At 44.6% G+C, this 22319-nt stretch overlaps 1 protein-coding gene across 2 annotated transcripts in view; it reads left to right on the top strand.

The window, feature by feature from the left end:
• The window catches only part of syde2 (synapse defective 1, Rho GTPase, homolog 2 (C. elegans)), a 47132-nt gene that overhangs the window by 18945 nt on the left and 5868 nt on the right, over window positions 1–22319 (top strand). For both annotated transcript variants that reach the window (XM_084548895.1, XM_084548896.1), the window contains exons 4-7: window positions 1393–2516; window positions 8351–8477; window positions 18805–18986; window positions 20349–20580. In XM_084548895.1, the coding sequence (XP_084405021.1) occupies window positions 1393–2516; window positions 8351–8477; window positions 18805–18986; window positions 20349–20580 (1665 nt within the window). The remainder of the gene's footprint in view (window positions 1–1392; window positions 2517–8350; window positions 8478–18804; window positions 18987–20348; window positions 20581–22319) is intronic.

Genomic DNA, 22319 nt, shown 5'->3' on the forward strand with positions numbered 1-22319 from the left:
TGTAGGCAGCTGTTTCAACCAGAAAAGGCTCAGACATAGAGTGCATCTTAAGTGGATGTTAGCTGGTTTAGCTACTTGGTGGTCTCTTTTGCCAGGTCAACTTTGGTGTGTTCACGTAAGATTTAAGACAAAGTTGCACCATTTACTACAAGCGTTGCTGGAGCTTAGACCACATTTCTTTCCCTTCTCCATGCACCTTGGAGGTTGACCCAAAAATGCATTTGCCAAGATCAGGTCAGGTTTACTTATGTCGTCAGCAACTCGTCAAGTCATCTGCCCAGATTTTTACAGACTTTGTCCAGTAAGAATTCAGTTTTCTTTTATTATCAACAGCCATCGCTAACAAGCTGGCTCCGTCGGTGCTACTAACTACTGGCATTAATAGACAATTGACAAAATTAACAAACCACAAATCGACAGTCACAAACAAGCTGTAGTACTGAAACAGCAAAGTCGGTATTCGTCCTGCCAATTATCCTTATCCTTAAGATGTAAGATTGCTTTTCTGCCACAAGTTGACCAGAAACGACAGGGATACAACCCTTCACGGTCAGAGCCACAGTTTCAGTCCTGTAGACTAAACAATGGCTGTCACTTAGAAACCATAGACATTGAAATTTTACATTCATGTTGACATCTATCTAGATGAGAGCGGCCCCCAAGGTCCACTCCAAATGGATATTTTTCAACTTGAATAATGACCGAGAAACTTTAGCGCAGCCCTGAAGCAGCTGGTGTCTCTAGACAGACATTTCCCTGCTAGTAGATAAATGAGAGTCTTATTATAAGTTTCTCTGTGTTTGATTGAATTAATTCCATTTTTAGCAAAAAAGGCCTCATGAAAACTTAATATCAGATCATTTCAACAATCTTCTCAACTGTTAATTATCTTAAACAGGTTTGCATATATCGACTTTCGACTGAATTATATGGTTTATATGAAGCGCTGCCTGCCAGATGTACAGTATCTCTCTCACTGGATTACAGGGTTGCTTGTAGACCTAATCACTTGATGATGTGCCACGGAGGTGTAGCACTGTAAATTATGGCTCCCGCACACTTTGCCTTTGCTTTTAATCTTCTGTTTCCTGTCTGCCTTCACTGGACATCTGAGTTAATACTTGTAATCACAAGAGTAAGGCAGATTGTCTTGTGAAACCGATGATTATAGTGACTTCAAGAACTTGCGACTGGTGGTACCCATTTGTTCCTGTGAGCGCGCCAAAACAAAAAAATGGTCTCTTAACATTTTTCCTTCCAGAGGAGAATTTGGCAAGAAAGTTGTTTAAACATTTCCACCAAGTGTCAAGCAGAGAAAAATCAACATTTAAATGCGTCACACACCCCTTCTAATCTGTTTTTCTTTCTCTTTTTTTGTTATTTCCTCCGTAGATGGTCTCGATCTGCCCAACGTTGTTGGCTTTTCACCTCCTTCCAGTCCAAACCCGACGAAGAAGAGCAGCTCCATCAACTGGTCTTTCCCAGACAAGATCAAGTCGCCGCGCACCGTCAGGAAGATCTCCATGAAGATGAAGAAACTTCCAGAGCTTAGCCGGAAACTCAGCGTCAAAGGAAGCAGCAACGGAAGCAGTCAGTTAGAGCCAAGGGCCCACTCACCTCGATCCAACGCCGGTGGATCGGAGGCTGTCTCCCAGACTTCAGGACCTCCTCGGTTAGCTTCATCTGGGGGCGGTCAGGCGAGCCGCAACGTGATCTCACGCTACCATCTGGACAGCAGTGTGTCCACGCAGCACAGTTTCAATAAGAAGAAAAGTAACGGCAGCTCAAAGTCCGCCAGCAAAGGTGGCTACCTCAGCGACGGTGACTCACCAGAGCTGGTGGCCAAATCTGGGAAACACGGATCTGCGGAGGGGAAGGGAGGGAAAGGCAAGGAGACAGAAGCTGGAGCCGTGGGAAGCTCCAGAGTAAACGGCACAGAGCTGGACATAGATGCTTTCCGTCATTACAGCTTCACAGAGCAGCCCAAGTGCAGCCAGTACATCTCTGGACTGATGAGCCTGCACTTTTATGGTGCTGAGGACCTCAAACCTCCACGCATTGACTCTCGGGATGTCTACTGCGCCATCCAGGTGGACTCTGTTAACAAAGCGCGAACCGCTCTCCTCACCTGTCGAACGACCTTCCTGGACATGGACCACACCTTCAACATCGAGCTGGAGAACGCCCAGCACCTGAAGCTGGTGGTGTTCAGCTGGGAGCCCACGCCGAAGCGGAACCGCGTCTGCTGCCACGGCACGGTGGTCCTCCCCGCGCTCTTCCGGGTGACGCGCTCGCACCAGCTGGCGGTGAAGCTGGAGCCGCGGGGGCTCATCTACGTCAAGCTGAGCCTGATGGAGCAGTGGCAGAACTCGTTGGACGGCGGGCCGGATGGAGACAGGGAGGCGCAGGTGTTTGGTGTCGAGGCTTGGCGGGTGGTGGAGAGGGAGAACACGGGGCTGATGGTGCCGCTGCTGATAAGCAAGTGCATCAATGAGATTGAGAAGAGAGGCTGCCAGGTGAGTCAATGAGTCCAGAAGCTTTTATGTCCCTCATGGATTACTTTGATGTTTGTCTATCAGCAATGTTTCTTAAAAATGCAGCAAACCCACATTTTATTTCTCAATTAATTGACATTTTCAAAGTTAAAACCAAATAAAAAAACTCACAAAATACATTGAACAAGCTACAGCCATTGATTGATTTACTAATCATATTAAGTATATACCATGTGTATGTCTATGGATGTATGTATGAACATTACATGTTGATGAAAGCCAGTCAAATCCTGTTCTGTAAATTGAAAACAGACAGAGATCCATTTGAAAAGTACTCTGGTAGGACACAATTATATAACGTAATTTTGCACAAGAGTGAAAGAGTAGCTGGTAAAATAACCCACGGCATCCTTTTAGCTCCGTGAGATGAGTGCTCGCCCTGCAGCCTGTAACAAATGACTCGCACCGAAGAGATGTAGCACACTTCACGACATCACAGAGCCCCTGCCGTCCTGCGGCGACCGGCTCTTTTGTTCAGACGGGAGAGAAAAGACTTAAGAGAGTGATGACGGGAGACGGGATCATGTGATCGTCTCTGGTTTTGTGCCCCCCCCCCACCCTCACCTCCATATTACATGGTGTCTTTGAAACCCAATATGCAGAGAACAGAGAGAGACAACGGCATTTCTTCTAATTAGAACTGAGGCAGTAAAAGTGTCTGACCTCTGTTCCTGACTGATCACTTGAGGGTGGGGGGGGGGGGGGTGCCATGCCAGGGGCAACGGGCGCCTAAGGCCTCTCCATGGAGCCTGTACATCAGATCAGACCCTATAGCATCTGTGAAACACAAGTAGTAGCTCAGATTTGTTTTTTCAGAGGCAGAAATTTGTTTTATTTGTTGATTTTGGATTAAAATTTTAGATATCTCGTTGTGGAGTCTTAACGCTTTATAGGGCACTAATTGAAATTGTGTGTTATTGTTGGGCATAAGAAAACTTTTTGACTTTTAGAACATAACTGCTGATTCAGGCACTTGTCACCATACACATTATCACATTAGACAACATTAGGACACTTCTTGGTGGTACCTAATAAAGCAGTTACGCTCAGCGTTCATGCAGAGGTGGACCTTACAGACCACGTTTGACCTGAGAACGTTGCCTTGATCTTCGCTGATTGGCTGCTTGCAAACCACACGCTACTAAACCTTACTGAGAGGTTCATTGATGATTGATTTAATTGATGGTCCCTTGCCACATAAATGGTTAAGAGAACTACAGAGTTTACTCTCTAAAGCGAAAACTCTCACTAATATAAAGTCTTGTGCTCCAAGCAGAGAGGCGGATGACGCTATTTTAGGCTCCAGAAAAAAGTTGTGGAGACGTCAACCAAGCCACGCTTGTGCTCAAGTGGCTCAAGCTTAAAGATTTACGGTTTTTAGTCTTGAGCTACAAGGAGCCTGCGCTCACATCGCGAGCGGCAAAAGTTCGTTGAGATTGTTGGACGTCGCCAACCCTTGTGGTTGGTCGGCATGTCACCGCATCATCGAAGCTGAACACGAAGCTGAACACGAAGCTGAACAGTTTATTGTACGTAGGATGAAATGCATTTCGGACCAATTGGACCGATGTTCAGTTCTGTTTCCGGGGAGGTCCACATCAGGCTACAGTGTGGATCTGATTCAGAATCATAAATCGAGCTTGACATATGTGAAACTCTAAACTAATTCATTGTAGGCTTTGACAAGGAAGAAAGGTACATCCTCAGTCCTCAGTCAGACGGTGTTTCAGGAGAGCAGTGCTTAACTATTAGTGTATATCTCTACAATATACACACATATAAAATGTCACACTGCTGGTAAACTTCTCACCTGGCTGTTCAGCTGTAACACTCACTTTGTTTTCAGTGTCTCTTGCCATGCTGTGATTCCTATCTCTCTTATCTGTCTCTGTGTTTCACCCCGTCTGACAATGTTTGTCTTCTGTGCCTCATTTCTTCCCTATCTCCTCGGTGTTTTGCGACGTCTTTTCATTACAGAGCTGCAGACTTCGTACGTGCTATCAGTCTGAGATCAAGTGTAAGGGCAGACAGGGGGGCTTGTGACGGGCTTGACACCAGATCCCGGAGGAATTTGCAGGTTGTGTCACTGCGGCACGCAGCTCTGCTCCGTTACAAATGACTGCGTGGATGTTGGATGTTGTCTCTCCTCGAATTGCATGTCCTCGGGGCTTCTATGAGCTTTTAAGACGCTGGCTGTTTTGAAAAGACTGCAGATAATGTCTGTGTCAGAGATTGGAGTTAGGCATGTGAGCGCTCAGAGCCCGTTAAAAAGATGAAAAAAAAATAAAAAAATGCAGTTATTCCAGTAACCTACATACATGCCATACATGGCTGTAAAAAATGCACACAGATGTTGGGACATGTCGGGAACAGCAATGTAGACTTCTTGGCGTTTCGTGTTTTTCTTTTAAACTTTCAGACTAAAACTTATTTTCCGAATCAGTGACTCCCGCTGTCTTCATCTGTCTTTTAAAGAAAGGGATTTTCCTTCGTAGATCTCCGTTACGTAAATGTTCCACGATGGCTCTTTTCAAACATCGCAGGGCTATTATAAGAAGAGCTGCACTGCTGGTATATGTATAACACCTGACACAAAGAGTGAAAGTGGTGGTATTGACGCAGAGAAGCTGTGAGTTGGAAGGAAATACTATTGAAAGAAGGTCTTATCTGTCTTCTTAGAGGCTGCATCATAGATGGATTAAAACTGTGGCTCGCAAGCTACTCCACGCTGGAAGCAGTTGTGTTGAGTTGATGGTCCGATGAGTTTTTCCTGTTTCTATTTTTGTCCATCAACTCGAAGTAAAAGCACATTTTATATCTCACATGGCAACAATCCCCCTCGACAGCTTAACGTCGACTTGTTGTGATTTTCTTTATTTATCAAGAGATGACAAATTCAGAGCTCTTACGATGCTGACCGTGTTTTATTTGTGTCCGTGTTCGATTCAGACTCGAGCCACATATGGTTGAGTTAAAGAAGGGCTCGTCGGCGAGCATCTGTGGGCGCTAGTTTTTCAGGTGACGCTAGTTGGGTCTCTGTCTCCTTCTTTTCTGCTTATCTAGTATGTTAGCGGCAGAGTGAGTGCATAAGACGAGAAGAGAGATGTTAAAATGACACGCAGAAGGCTCTTCTAATTTGTCATCTGTGTTCAAGTGCAACTTTATTGTCCAGACACAGATGACAACACAGTTGCCGTAGTTCTTTGACCTTTTGTTTGACCTTAGTTTGACTGAAACAATATAGTTGATTAATCTATTAGTTGATCAGTCGTATCTTGATAAAAACAGATGCCTTTAGTGTAACTTTTCACCAAAATATGGTTTTGATTGAAATAAATCACTAAATAATCATTATTTTCAATCATGTTTTCAGATATTATGTGTTTTTGTCTCACAATCCTTGAATCACACCATTAAATTCGTTCTTTTATCTCGTCACAAATGCAAAACCCATTATTTCTGAACCCGATCGAACGCTCAAACGCATGAGTTCAGTCAGTGTTTACACCTCTTTCCCGTTGAGGAAACTCATTTAGTTCAGAGGTTATTGTGTCTGCTTCAATCCACATATACTGTTGGTCTTGGCTGCTGCTGCCTGTTGTTGCCCGGCAGCCGTAGTCCATAAGTGCGAGCCCTCTTTTTCTGCTAACAGCTGTTCCCCGCCTGCACCCAGCTCTCCGTCAAAGAGAGAGACTCTTTTTTTTTTCTGAATGGACTTGTTGTTCATTGTGCCCACTGACTTCTGTTTACTCGCACACAAAGCCAAATCCCTTCCTAATCTGTCCTCCTCTCCCGCTCTCGTGTGAGGTTTAGAAAACGCTGCTCGACTCGACGACGAGGGCTCACAAATAGTTGGTGCGGTGGGACGGGGAGACATTACAGTGCTCCTACGCTGGAGCCCGGAAAGGCCGGCGCAGTGTGTGTGTGTGTGTGTGTGTCTTTGTGTGTGCAAGTGTGTTTATGTGGAACCGGACCCGACCCGCCATTCACAGCCCACTGACTTAACACGTTACCGGGGCAACCACACCAGTTGGCCTGCCATGCCACATACCAGACAGACACATGTAGGAGAAATTATGGTATGTCTGCAGCCGGGCCTAATCCCAACATAACAAGGAGAGCGGCGGTGCCGAGTTTCAGATATCGAATGTCTCGAGTTCCTTTAGGTCACACTCTGCGGGCTTAGGTAAAGAAACATAAATGCTTTATTGCCCGGGTGCTTTCATTTTCAACGCGGGTTTTTTAGAAGGGCTCGGTGTTTATCCACTCACTCAAAAAGATGTGACACTTTTATCAGAGAATTTTACATTTAAAGAAGCCGTCTGATAAAAAATGCACTCAGACAAGTTGCTTTGGTAAGAGCTTAGCTTTTATCAGGCTTAGCATTTAAACAGCCTAATGTTAGCTAATACTAACACACTTCAGATAGATGGGTGCTTTGTAATCGACATTAAGGAGTCAGTTTGACAACTTTATGACTCTTTATTTGTGTTACACTTAGCTTTGTGGAGCCACTACTCCCATTCATCATGTGAATTAAGGGTTGGCTTCATTTGCAATAAAAATGGTCCTACACCTATAAACAGCACACTGAGAGGCCAGCTTGCCAACTATTTGAGACTTAAGTGTTTACCATCACTTTTTCAAATGTCACATATTACAAATGCTTTTTAATAAGAAAAGGCCAATTCTTATTGTAAGTGGTGAAACATTACCTTTGCTCTCACCATTACATTTATTATATTTGCCTATTTCCTGGACAAACCTTCAGCGTCTACCACTAAGTTTGCTAAAGACTGGTTTTGAAGCTCGGCGTGGCGTCTCTGGCCGTCGCCATATTGGCAGCACCTTACTTCGCCTAACTACTGGCCTATTCAAAAACGGGCAAAGAGGTGGAACGTTTGTATATAATTTAAACGCACCGTAAAGTTTTCACGAATAGGGAAATTAGCCAAATAGACCAAACACGTTCTAAGTTAAAACACGTTTATTTCTGCGCTAAATGTGGATATTTTAAGCTCAAGGTCTATGTGAACTGAATTTGTTTTGGAGCAAGCCTCAAGTGGACATTTGAGGAACTGCACTTCCTGTTTTTCGCACTTGTTTTTGGCCCAGGAGGTGGAGGAAGTTACACCCCAGATATCAAGTCAGTTTGGTGACTTAATGTCTTCGCTATTAAACCATGTGTTCAGTGTTATTATAAAGAATAAAAGGACTTTCCACCATGGCTGCTGCGGCTGTTCAACTTTAAACATTATTACAGCTTTCGTTCAGTTTGTCTCGGCCGAGAAGAGGCAGCTGGTCGTCGTTCACGCCAGATTTATTTTGTCCATCCCAAGGATTTCTCAAAGTTTTACAAGGTACATGTGGCTCCTTAGATTCGGGAAAAGCCCCGCGCAAAAAAAAAGATGATACTCATGAAGAGCAACGGAGCAGGGAACCGTCCTTTAAGATGGACTAGGTGCAGCCATCCTCATTGATTATGTTGTTTTGTTAGAGTCAAGGCAGCTTCCTGTCCTCCTGCGTCCCATCAAACAGCGAGTCCTGACAGAGTTATGAGCAACGTATACAGTTCTGTCATTTGCTCAGTGGAGCTGTCATTGTGCGGAGATAAAGCAGACGAGTGTTTGGAGTTTTCCGTGAAAGCCCTTTTTGGCTCCTGTCCAGCAGATTATTTGACTTGAGCGCGCGTAGGGCGTGATCGACGGGACCGTAAAGCCGTCTGCCTCGCTTGTCAAAAGTTTGACTCATAAGCCCTGCGTGTTTGTTTGACCTACTTCTGCGTGTGTTTGCAGGTGGTGGGTCTCTACCGGCTGTGCGGCTCCGCGGCCGTGAAGAAGGAGCTGCGCGAGGCGTTCGAGAGGGACAGCCACGGCGTGGAGCTGTGCGAAAACACGTATCCCGACATCAACGTCATCACAGGTAAGAAGATAGGGTCACACTAAGTTTAATGAGGAGGTAACTTAACTAGAGCACATTTAGGGAGTGATGGAGTACTTTAGATTTCCTGAACAAGGGTTGCTGCTATTCTTTCCATTCTCAGTTAAGCGATTTGCTCCTCGTCATCCATCACTTTGTCTCGCTGGTTTGATGTTCTGGTTGCCTAGGTAACCCTAAAGTTTTAACAAGCTCTATATTTAAAAAGAAAATGGCGTCAGTGCCGCTGCCACCACTTCATCTGGGTGCACCTGTTGCTCCTAGCCCGCCATCAGCACAGTGGACAACGGTGTTTCCTTATGGTCAACGATTGACGAACTCGCTTTAAAGATGAAACTAGCTCAACTTTTTTCGCCACGACTAATTTAATTAAACATTTCTTTGTGGTCTCATTATGTTTGCGCGCCCCTGACAGTTGGTTGCTGTTGGACATTTCTGGTTGCCTAGGTAACCCTCTTGTATGTTTCCCACCCCCAAATGTTTCAGAGTTAACAAGAAGGTGTTTGGAAGAACTAGCTTCTCTTGCCATCTTTGCTCTCTATTTGTAAAAGAAAATACCAACGCCGCCAATGCTCCATCGGGGTTCACCCAAAAACTACAAGCCCTGCTACCCGCAAGGTGAATTTGGTGTCAATCAGCTGCATCGGTCGCTCCCATTGGTTAAGATTGGTTCAACTTGGTGCCAACCCACCTCACTTAATTTTTATGGTCTCCTATGGTGTGGTTATTCATTCTTTTGGATAATAAAATCTTTGAAGGAACTGAAAGAACCTGAGATAACATCTACAGATTCCTTGAAGGCAATGAAAAGTACAAGATCCTCACATCTGATAAGCTAGGTCCAAGTCAGTCTTTGATATTTTCTTTAAAACAACTCATGATAACCTCCTCATCAGCTAATTAGCCGATTGCTTAGGCTGGTTTTAGCTCGCCCATCTGCATAAAGAAAACGGAGCATGACTGGGTTTAGTACTGATCCGATCCGGAGAACGAGTTTGAACTGGTGCGACCGCTGCAGACCACATGTGTGAGCTGTTTGTAGTAAAAGCATTCCACCGGCAAACCTATAGGCCGATGCCCGAGGGAAAGGCCCACACACACTGACACTCATCACTCCATGCTGTACATCCAGGTCGTTCTCTCTCCTCCATGTTTGTGGTCGAGACTTGCTTCGCGCCCCGTCCTCCTTCGGGTTCACGTCTTGTCGGAGGATTCGCGTTCTCAGACATTCTGTGAAGTCGTCAGGGTAAGATAATTAGCTTAATTTAAATTCAGCTTCTTTGCTTCGCTTTAAAATGAAAGCTTTGAATCAGTGAGATGCATCCCGCTCAGAAAAAAAAAAAAAGCTGTGTCATTGAATTGAGTTATGTTTCCAGGAGTGTGACAGATGAGGGAGGAGGCAAAGAAAACGACTTAGTCATGATGTTTTTTTTTCTCCTCTCACAAAAAAAAAAAGGAGGAAGACCGTGGAAACCCCTAGCAGCGCATTGTAGGAGCTGCTGTTGGTTTAGGGAAGAGGCCCCGTATAGGCGTCGTCCTATCATGCCTGCTTTGATCCGCGTGCATTTGCATGGTCGGGCAAAGAACACAGTTAACAGTTGAGCGGGTTAGAAAAAAAGGGCCAGCACCCACGAGGATTGTTGGTTTTTGCTCGCTGCCTAAATTTGCTCTGCCAAGCGAGTTGGTGTTGCAGATGGAGTGAGTGGTAGAGGACACATGAGGGGGACAGAAAATGCGCATCTGGGAGGTAATCGTGGGTTTGGGATTAAAATAAAATGTAAAATATGTGAATTTATTGTATGTTTTTACATAATTTTGAAATGCAATCTGCACGTTTTGCAATCAGTAACAGAAATTATACGGTAAGAGACGATAAAATGATGAATAAAACATCAAGCATGTTCTAATTAGATTTTACGATTGAGCTTAAAGGAGCCTGTGGACGAGAGGCAAATAAGTGAACGGCAGACGGATGAGCCGAGAGGACTGGCCCGTCACACGGCTAATTTAAAAGTGGAGGCGGTGAGAGGGATTATCCGCGGGGTCAGGGTTCAATCCAAAGCTTGCAAAACATGCTCAGTGCGCGACCTAGCATTGTTTCAAGTCGCGATCCTCTGTTTCGAGCACGCAGCTCTCTCAAATGATCCACAGAAGGTGTAAAAATCAAGACAAACAATCAAGCCGTCTTCAGCGGTTTACACTTGTCGGCGCGCAGCCTAGAGCAATTATCTGCCGGCGAGAAGCTGATTAGCAGATTTCTCGAAATGTGTTTCATTAGACGGGTGTTTGAAGTGTTGATGGTTTGAGGAAGTTAAAGAAGTTTGACGTGAGCAGGAAGTTTTAGACATTTTCATCCTTAACTTTGCCAAATATAAAGATCTAAACAGGCCAATAGTTGCTCTAATTTATAGATTTTAAACTGTCCACTTGCTTGTGACTTTTATCAATCAGATTTTTATCTCTGAAGACTGTGTTTTGTCATTGTTTTAACAGATTGAAAGTAAAATCTGAATGGTAGATGATGCATCCGGTAAGGAAAGCGTCACTCGGCAGGTTCCTCAAGATGTTTGCGACCCAAGCTTTAAATCACAATTCATCTTCGAGTTAATACCAGTGTCATGAACTAAAGATTAAGCCTTCACCTCATCCTCTTTGGCCTTTGTGAGAAAACAAGTGCAGCTCAGATGATGAAACCACAGGTCGAGAGCTCAGGACAGTTATTGATCTTAGTTTGCGGTCTTTACTTTGCCTGACTCGTCTTTTCCGTAGCCTACTTGCCTACTTTGCACCCCCCCACCACACACACACACACACACACCCTGAGCCGTACTCCAGTGAAGACATGGAAAGTCATTAACAAGTGGCCCCTTTGTTGCCGAACAAACACAGATGGTATTTGGCTCACGCATGGGGGATTAGCTGAACCCTGGGCCAGCCATGGAAGCAGGCAACCGCTTTACAAAGAGCTCCAGGCCTGTGTGGGTGTCACAATATTTCTTAAAGTACGGGACAGGGGACGGGACCCGAAAATCGACAGCAGACATATATGTGATGAAGCATGAGAGGCCTCCTGTTTCCAGAGTTGGGACTGTGGTTTGCTCATTTTGGGATGTGGAAAAGTTAAAGTGGCCACCGTGTAAGGCTTCACCATGCCACCGGCTGCACTGGACAAGGCAGGGACACACACATCTCCTCTGGCCCCCCCTGGTGCTGTGGGGGCGTGCAGGACAGCAGGGAGGGGGCAGGACGGAGAACAAACCACCGTTTGTTCTCCGGGCGAGGCGCTGACTGCAGCACTGACAAGAGGAGTGACCTTCCGCTTTGTTTGAACAAGAGGTCAAAGGTAGAGCCGTGCCCCAGTGCATTGTGTGCCTTGTAGTGTTTGGTGGCACATTTGGAACCGTCTGAATTGAGCAGGGAGATACTCGGAGCTGCGATCATCTGCAGTTTAAACTCTTTTCAGGACAACACACTTTAGTCAGAGAAGGAATGGTTTGAAAGAGGAGTAAACTAAGACATCTACGCCTTGAGTCTGTTTTTTTTTTGGAATTAATTAGTGGTTAAAGAACCACTTATCATAGATTAGAAGGAAGGAAGACACAACTCAGGTTAATCTGAACGACTTCCTCTAATTGCAGGGGAATATTGGGTTGTTCGTAGATCCTAGTTCAAAATAGAAAAAAACAAACCGAAGAGGCGTGGAACACCTTCAAGAAAACTCTTGACAAGACAAACTGTTGTAGCCTTATTTTTAGACATAGATATATCTACGCTCATGTTTACAGTGTTAGCAAGTAAACATATGAATGGTCCCCCCTTGCGGTATTCACAACCTTGTAATTTTCAAGTCTACAAGCTGTGACGTGTTTGCTGATGTTTTGAGAAATTACAGAGGCGGATGGACAGTTAATGTATTGTAGTTTAGTCGTATGGTGGTGTGGCCTGGAAGCCAGTCCAAACTCAAACGTTTCTAGGCGTAAAATTGGTCTCAAGTCGCTCTGTTGGGAATTATTAATTGTTCCAGGCCAATCAAATTGTCTGGGTGGGCTTTAATGCAGGTGTTCGCCATCTTGGTTTAGTGCTTTGAACGGGAATATATGATGAATTTGTATCATAGGTATTTGGTCATAAAATGAAATGTTTGACCTGCTTGAAGCTCAGCGTAGTGTCCTGGGCCGCCACCATCTTTGATCAGCTCCCAGCTAATTCAAAAATGGGCAAAGAGCTGGAGCGTGAGTGGAGTTTAGATGAGTCGGCAATGCCTAGGAAGACGGATTCCGACTTGAGATGGCACCCACCTGTACATAAAGCCTTAATGTGAATGGAGAAATAAGAAATACAGTTGTATTGGGCTGTAACGTTGGGAATATTAACATTAAGTTCTGTGGACTTGCTACCTTGGAAGCCAGACAAACCAGCAAAGATCCAATGGACCAATCAAATTGTTTTGGTGGGATTTATGTGGTGAGAGAACAGCTACGTAGTCATACTAGTCACCTGAGCGCTGTGGAGTTGACTTTACTGACAACAAAATGGCCCTGATTGGTTGTAGGACTATCCAACCGTGTGTTGAGGTATGTTTTTCTGTCTATTGGTGAGTCCAAATGACTCCCAATAGCCTCATCCTTTCTCATGCCTTTGCGTTTCCTACATTTAGTTACTTGACTTGAAGACCAAGCATTTTGGGTACATGATTTCCTATGTTGTAACCACAAGCTCACATTTCCTTTCAAAGGCAGCATTAGTGCATATAGTTGCTGACATAAAGCCAAACACCAACGGCTTAAATGTGAGAGAAAAGAGTCTCCGTGTGTGTTTGTTGTCACCTTGGCTGTGAAAGAAAGTGAAGCACCTGCAGGGAGAAGCACACCTGTTCACCCCTGAGCCCCTGACCTTGCAGGTGTGTGAATATACGTGCGTGTGTTCCCGCTCAGCTTTTGTGTGTGTGTTTGTGTGTGGCACCAACAGAGACGCAAAAGTAAACAGGAGCACTGACTCACAGCAGGCTAATGATTTACCTCGATGGTTGTATCCTCCTCGCTCTCAGAAAAAAATACCTGTGCACATGCACGGTCATGGGTTCGTATCAAATGATAGCAATTCAGACCGCCTCAACATGTGTGCGATGCTTTCACAAACCGCGTGCAGGAAAAACGGGACCAAGTAGCGATAATGTGAAACAGTCCCGCTGCTGTTGCGTCTACCTCTCAGCACGGAGAAGGTCAGAGGGTCTGCGGTGCATGAGTTTCTATTTTAAGCAGTAGAAAAACAAGCCAAGTCGTACCTCGCTGCACACTGTTTTAACTGAAAAGCTTTACTTGTAGCGAGATAAGGGGGGAGAGAAACACATGGCTCATTTTGGCTTCCAGGCAGTCAGTTTTCCAACGATGAAACAAGCAGATTGTTGTTATCTCGGCAAAGTCTCCATAAAGATTGACAGTGGGAAGCCGGAGGATGCTCGCGAAGCATTTCTGTGTAATCTGTTGTGGAGATCAGCTCGTCTCAGGAAGCGTCGAGGAGAGTTTCTCGTGTTTATGTGTGCTACCCTTATCGAATTCTGCTCGCACTAGATTTCATACCGAACCCGATGGAGATAAGAAAGGCATTCACGGGATGTGAAGTCGAGCCTAAAAAAAAAAAAAAAAAAGGAAACATGCCGCCACAGGTCAGCTATGCCGGCTCGCAGGGCGCAGGGGCCAGGTCCGATTGCGGGCGGTGTTTTATGAAGTTTTAAGTGAATGTTTGCCTCGAGCTCTGCTAAAATCTGACCCTGCTGACTTGTAGCTGTCATTATGTTGGTGTACCTGAGATGGGAGGGCCGACACTGCGCACAGTGTTGTTGTTGAGTCTTTTTTTTTTTTTTTTTATGGCGTCTCTACTGACTGCCTCAGGAATGCACAGTATTTCCTTGTGTGTGTGTTGGTGTCAGGACGTGTTGAAGCTCAGGTTCAGAGGAAACACTTGGGGAAGGGTTTCAAAGGTGAGAACACAAAGTTGCAGTTTCTTTTTGGGTTAAAGTGATGCCTGTCGCAACGTTTGTTTATTATTTATCCTCCTTTTATTGTTATTTTTGGAAGTAGGGATGCACAGCACAGCACAATAATCAGTATTTCCAATATCCAACACCAAACATTCCTGCAAAAATGTCTCTAGCAAACTCCTTTCCGAGGAGCAGACTCTGAGGTTTTTTCCCAACATTCAGATTTATTGTCACTCCTCCTCCATTTGACTGCAAACTCAAATGAATGCAAACTGGTGTCAGCAAATACCCGCAATTACCTACTCTCAGTTCAGATTTGATAACAGTACAACTAAAAATTATATATAACACCAGTTTTTCTAAATGTCTTCACAAATAAAAGGTCTTGAGACTTCTACACGTTACAAGCCATAAAAGCAGTGACATCCATGCTAGCAGCTCTTTGAGTCTGTACTATAAAGCAAGCTTACCGTGCATAGAGTTGCAGTGCTGACACTCTACCAACCACGTCCACCATCTTAGTTCAGCATTGTGAATTAGAATATATATTAGTTTCCGTTTGGTTCTAGCCGATGGGTAGTGTTAGATGAAAAGTCTGGGGGCTGTATATTAAGGTGCACGAACCTTCACAGATTTTCTGAAGAGCGGTTTTGAAGCTCAGCGTGGTGCCATCTTCACCTAACGGGCAGTTTATACTTCTGTGTAGAAGTTGCGGCAACACCTCAGACCCCAAGCGTCATAACTGACGTGCCCCTCTCCAGAAATGTGACTACGCGCCTCAGCGACACAGAGTGCAAGAGCTGTGGTTGGTCCGCTTGGTAGTAGTGTTTTTCCACTTTAGTATTTCCGGCTGCTTCTCCATCTACGCAGTTTTCAAATTGATTGTTTTGGATAAATATTGATGGAACACATGGAGGAAAGGTTTGTATGACTCGTGTGGCGAAAGTTTCAGACCCCATTGTTGAAAGTGAAGCAGGAAGTAGAAACAAAAATTGACCCGACTGGCAAAAAAGACACAGCGCAGACTGGCGTTTGGGTGGCGTTTTTACAGAGCGAGCCAGACTGACGAGTGCACAAGTATAAATGGCTCGTAGGCTACGTACGTAGGTTACGTCATCTAGGTCCCGCAGTACATTAAAACCGCTTTAACTCTCAGCTAATTCAAACATGGGCAAAAAAACTTTTACTTAACTGACTTCATCCTTCATTATGCACAACTTTAAGCCTCGATATAATTTCAAATGGTGAGTTATATGCACTTTTACCCCCTGTACATTACAGTTGTCACGAATGAGGAAATGAGCTGCAGAGACTAAAACTGTTTTTGTACCAGATCTTAAATGGGTTTAATTTTAGTGTAAAATTGAACATTTAAACAAAGAGGTCTATGGGCAAGTTGTAGCCAAGTCAAGTGGCCAATTGAGGAGCTGCAGTTTTTGTCCCTTACACATTGCTTAAATTTTTCACATCACAAGCAACAAAAGTTATACGATGGCCAAGAGTGGCCAATCACACTGTTGGCAAGTCGCCATTAAAGTGTTGCTAGAGCGTTAAAATGTAACCAGGGAAGCAAATATACGAGTGGTCGCCACTTCACTGTATTTTTGGAGATATGTAGTGCAGCCTGAGTCAATGCGATTCACTGTAAATCCATTCATTAAAATCCTAAAACAGAACAAGAACATCAGAACATTTAGCAAGAGTGGCACATTCTCCAGATGCATATCTAAAGTTTGTGTTCTTGTTTGTGCCGAACGCCGCCGTGCAAGATACTGATCGCCGTGCTAATCCGAGACTTTGTAGTGTAACACTGAACTGAATTTAGATCACTCTTTCACCCCCTTAATCCAATACACAAAGGCTCTTACGCCTGACTCGCCGCTAGAAAGGAAGACGGGAAATTTAAGCGTGCCATCCCCTGGAAACACAGGTGTTACTGACTAACATTTAAACACAAGTTCGTCTGCAACACTCTCCGCAGACTGATGGATGATGGAGCCACAATGGCAGTATAGGAATTGGCTGAAAAGCGCTAAGCCTCGGACTCCCTTAAAGAGCAGATCGAGGACTTAGCGGGATTAAAAAGCTAGCACGTTAAGTTGCGCCCTCCGTTCTCCTCACCGGGCCTTAGGGGATGTCTGGGGGATTTGCCGTAGTCTGCTGTAAATAGAAAGGAAGAGGCAAAGAGGGAAAAACACCTCGGGTGGATGAGAGTGAATCCAGCGATGGAGGCGGCAAAGAATTAGATTGTATTCACAGCAGCTGAATGAGAATGAGTTGTGTCATAGGTTTGGATAGCGTGCCACGATTATTTTCTTTAATTTGATTTTTAGGTCATGCAGCTTCTGCCGCGTGTCCGTTCCTTTAAAATACACCTGCAAACACTGTTATTTAAGTTTATATAAGCTGGCAGTTAGTTATCTTATCAAACATCATGTTGTATAGATAAGGAGATCATCATCATCAGCATACAGGAAACTCAGCTGTTTAGAAGTGAGCAAGTTAAACATTTCTCTCGTGCACAGCTGGATATGTAGAAGACGTTTATCGTGTTGACAGTGAAGCCAAATATTACAGAAACTAAGTTAAATTATCCTTATGCTAATATACAATTATATCATTACCTAGAGATTCAGGATTGTGGATCTGAATCTGAATATTCATATTCCATTACTGCATAATTCAACAAAACAAAGAAGCTGCTGGAGCTACTTAATCCACGATAGGGATATGAAGGCTGCAGCGTGAGAGCAGAAAACTAAAAGACATCGCCCACCAGCAGATGTTTTGAGCCTGATATTATTACCAAGCACACACAAAAAAAACCTGCACAGGACGTCAAGACGCCTGCTGATAAACATGTTAGCACAAGAGCCTTGTTTAGGAGACCAAGAAACATCACGGACAGGAAATCTCTATTTCTGGCTTCCAGTGCACGTCTGAACGCAACAGCTGATTAGATAAGGGAGTGAAAAAACAACGTCCTCCGTGTGTGTGTGTGTGTGAATAATCCCCAAACAAAGCAACGTGATTGGACTGTAAAATGCTGCTGAAGCATCAACGGCATCGCAGAATAAAAAAGGCTTGATGTTGAGACGGTTGAACGAAAGGGTCTGGGTTGTTCCGACCTATGGATTCAGGCTTGTTCCAGTGCGCCCCACAGATACTTGATCAGTTTGGGATCTAGTGAAATTGGAGGCCAGGTCAACACCTTGTGATGTTCTTCATGTTTGTTTGAGTTGTTCCAAAACCATTTGTCTGCCTGTGTCAGGCTGCATCCTGCTGGGGATGGAACAGCTCCATCAAGCAGTGTCATTCCTATGGGGTGGGGGGTACCTGGACTGGTCTAGGTGGGTGCTACATGTCTAAATAACATCCGCACAAACGCCAGGTCCAAAAGCTTCTCAGCAGAACACTGAACTGTCATAAGATGGTTGATGTAATTTACCTTTCCTGTCAGTGGTCATAATGTTGTGGCTGATTGGTTTCTGACCTTGTCCTGCCACTGAGAGACGTGAACGAGGACCAGTCACAGACGTTCAGCTCAGTTTCTAGAGATCAGATCAGTCAAATCCTTCTTTGTGAATAAAAAATAGATATAAAATAAATCAAATGCATCTTTTCTAAACTGGTTTGACCCACTTGCAGCTTTCCAGGAGGGAAATTTGATCAATGTAGGTCGCAACAAATATAAAATGACTCCTCATATAATAATCCTCCAGTGTGTTTTATTTTGGAGCATAACCAGCATTGCTAATTACACAGCCCCCAGCCTTCCCTGAAAACTGATCCAACTTCACGCAGAGGGAAAAGAGAGCAGACACCACAAAGAGCTGTCACACTGCCAGCAGCCTTTTTTTATTCCCGTATTCACCCCCCGCCCCCACCTCCCTCTTCTTTTTTTTAAATTTCTTTTTTTTTTTTTTTGCCTTTGATGAAAAGACATGCCAGTGATATTTCAGGGGCTTAGCCCGAGACAGACAGCGTGGGTTTCATGTTTTCCCCAAGCTTTTTGTCTGAACTTCTACGGGAGGCTGCAGCCACAGGTGCGATCGGGCCGTCACAGACACCAGACCCCCCGACGCTTTTTGGCTGCAGAGTCACGCCCGACTCTATCGGGCGTCCCGGCAGACGCCCCGGGAAACAATGGAACCTCAGACTGCAGCCAAGAGAGTGCGCCAGGTTCAGCAGTCTGAGCGAGAGGGAAAATAAAAGCTTTCATGAAGATATATTGTCAGTGATTTGTCAGGTTCTAAAGTTGTTTGCGTTTCCTTCAGTTCAAGTGCGGTTCAAGTGTTTCTCATGCCCTGCTTTCTCTCTCTAATTTGCCAGGAGTACTGAAGGACTACCTGCGTGAGCTGCCCTACCCTCTGATCACCAAGCAGCTGTACGAAGCGGTGCTGGAGTCCATGGCCGTGAGGCCTCTGCGGATAGGAGCGTCGGGGTGTGAGAACGACCAGGCCGACTCCGAACACACCGTCAGCCTGCTGGAAATCCTGCCAGAGGTGGAGAGGGTGAGGAAGCTAAACTCAACAATCCTCACAGGGCGAGAACGTCGTCACAGACATGGCGGTGAAAGGGCTAATTGTGGCACAGATAATAACGGTGGTGATGCGGCAGATTACCACTGCTTAACTTCTATTACGTGGGTGGTAATAGTGTGGGAGCTTGCACACACGGCGTCACACTTTCTTTCTCACCTGCACTGGAATATTAATTATAAACAGCACAAAGTGAAAATTAAAGTTGGACTCTTTTTTTAGTCAACACAGCAATATTAAATTAATTAATGATATAGTGACTTTTATTTGACAGAAGAGGTGCCATAGATTCATTGACCCTCTAGACCACAGGTGTCGAACATACAGCCCGTGGGCCAAAAGTGGCCTGCTGGACGGTCTAATCTGGCCTAATCTGAATTTGCGAAGTGCGAAAATTACATAAAAGGCTGCAATTTTTCAATAAAAATAACTGCTATGCCTAATTTGTCCACTGTTTTAGTCAGAGAAGTGGACAGAACACAACACTGAGACCCAGAACTAAACAGCAGACAGGAATGTGCCCAAATTACACTTATTTCTCTCAAGAAATTTCATTTGTTTTGAAGGAAAGTTTATTAAATGTAGAAATTCTCCTAATTTACTTGTTCTTCTTTGCACTAAAACAAATGGAAAAAAAATCTGGAGTTATAAGTTACAGGTTATTATGCTGTTATCTTACTGGTCCCGCTTGAGATTAAATTGGGCTGTACGTGGCCCCCGAACCATCCTGCTCTAGACTGTCCCATTTTTAAACAAGATCCCTTAAAGAATTATGGCTAATACTTGTACTGTTTTCAAACAAGTACAATCTAATTATAGCATTTCTCTGCAGTGCGGTTTCTACTTATTGCCCCAAATACTGTATAATACATTTTTTATGTGCCGTAAACCAATACCGGCCAATATCATATAAGTTCGCAGTATTATAGGTATCAGTCACAGAAAGTAAATGCGTTGCTCCAGAGATGTTTGCTGGATTTAATATCGCGTAACACTGAAAATAAAGCTGCTTTCTTTATTTACTTTATTAAACTCTGCATATTGTTTACAGTGTACAGTAGGTTGTTCTGCTCACATGACACCAGATCACTGCCAGAGTCAGAATGACATTATTACTGTCACACCCAGTACAATAAAGGCCATTGTAGTGAGATATCAACACAGCAGAAGCTTCAAATCTCTCCTTGTTTGCAAGAGGTGTCGTTTATTCCTCGTTTCTCATACCAAACCCGCCTCTTTTCCTCCACAGATAACTTGAGTAGATTGAGTTCAGTGTTAGCACTGTGACTACTAATCATAATAATAACATGTCTTATTTGCGTGTGCCCGCGTCAGATGACTCTGCAGAAGCTCCTCAACCACCTGAAGCTGGTGGCGTCCTACCAGGAGCTGAACAAGATGACGTGCCAGAACCTGGCGGTGTGCTTCGGCCCGGTGCTGCTCAGCCAGCGCCAGGAGGCGTCCTGCCACACCAACCGCGTCTTCATCGACTCCGAGGAGCTGGCCAGCGCCCTGCACTTCAAGAAACACATCGAGGTCCTGCACTACCTGCTGCAGCTCTGGCCAGGTGATTATGTTGTTCTTGATTCCTCTTAACGAGCTCTAGCTGCTACCCCGCCTTGGAATAACATTTACAGTTACGGCCTGTTCTGTATATACCAGACTTTTTCCTGAGGGTCTTGAAGAAATCAGCTCCGGCTCTGTGGTTGAGCTCTATAAGAGGCTGGGCTGCTTTGATCCCTGAGGTTATCCACCACTGGTACAGCTGATAGCCGCTGACCACATCTACCGACTCCTCGGAGATGAAACTCTCCGCAAGTGCTTGATCACGGTGGTCTGAGCCAATCAGAGGCACGCCAGTGAGCCCCGCTGCAAACCAGATATTCTAGGCGTGGCCCCTGCGAGTTTCCTAAGATAAATCACTAACCAAGGACAGATACCCAGCACCAGCTTCCCTCAGCGCAGGTCGTCCGTCTGCCTGCCACAGCTGTTCTCCTCCAGCTGCAGCTGTCTGCCCGGTGGGAGATACGAAGGAGCCCGCAGATTATTCAGGAGGGAGTAGTGAATGATGAAAAGAGCTGCAGGCGGCGTTAAATCTGTATTGGTCACAGCAGCTAATTTAATATGCTTTTAACACGCGGGCTCAACTTTATGAGTTTTCTAATCATTCAGTGGCTGCTTCTGCAGTTAAAGTCTGAAAATGGCGAGGAACGCGTAGCGAGCGTGCTCCGGCTGCACCGACGCCGAAAAGATTTGAAAATCCATTACGGCTTCCAGAAGGAAAACAGTTTACCTGATCTGACCTTGAAAAAATGCGTGACATGTAATATTTTAACTTGCACGATCGTCAATCCAAGCCTCTCCATTGTGTCTTAATTGGAAAGGCAGCTCTGTTATGAATGCGGTGATGTTCTGTTAAGCTTGCCTCACATCTGTGTTTACATGGACTCTGGTATTTCACTAATTATCCGAATAAAAACACCTTAATCAGAAGTGAGTGGCCTGACTGGAAGGAATTTTCAATCAGATTGAAAAGGTGTGGTGTAAACCTTTGAAATAAATATTTTCCTATAGCACAGATTATCAATCATTTGTCCCTGATTGAAATAAATCTGTTCTTTCTGCTCATGTTTGCACCACGTGGGGTAAACATCAGGAGACATGGAGGGACAGAAACATGAAGGTAGCATTTTAAAAATCAAGCACAGTCAGAACTAATGTGGCGTGATACAGTCTTACTCATCTTCTATTTTATTTCTATTAAATATTGTCAATAAAGTTGGTAAAAGATTACTTTTTTCCTCTTCAGCAGTAAGAACCACATGGCTCAAATGTCCCAAAAAGCTGAATTCTTGATTTTTTTTTCATTTTATTTAGCGTCTACTGTAAACAGTAAAGTTTAAATCTCCAGTCAGAATGGTTTAGGTTGAGTTAAAGAAATACCGTCCATGTAAACGTAGCCGGTGTCTTTTTATTTATTTATTTTTTCCAAAATGCACATGCATGCTGTATTTTTGGGAGAAAAAATAAAATAAAAAATCTTCCTGACAGTCACGTCAGTCCCTGAAAGATTAAAATCCTCCACCAGATCTGCTGATTGATGTCTGAGGAAGCTCTGACTCCGTGTCTGGTCCGGCCTCCAAATTTAACTACATCCTCTCCCTGACTCCCACGTTGAACCAATTCTGTGCAAACCGCCGAAGCTGAGCACCCTCCGCCCTCCGCCCTCCGCCCTCCTTTACATCAGTTGGAGAAGTGCACCAACCGAACATGTCAGCGTCTGTGAATCCTTTAATTGCAGGTAGC

The sequence above is a fragment of the Chelon labrosus genome (genome assembly GCF_963514085.1).
Source record: "Chelon labrosus genome assembly, chromosome: 7".
Classification (NCBI taxonomy): domain Eukaryota; kingdom Metazoa; phylum Chordata; class Actinopteri; order Mugiliformes; family Mugilidae; genus Chelon; species Chelon labrosus.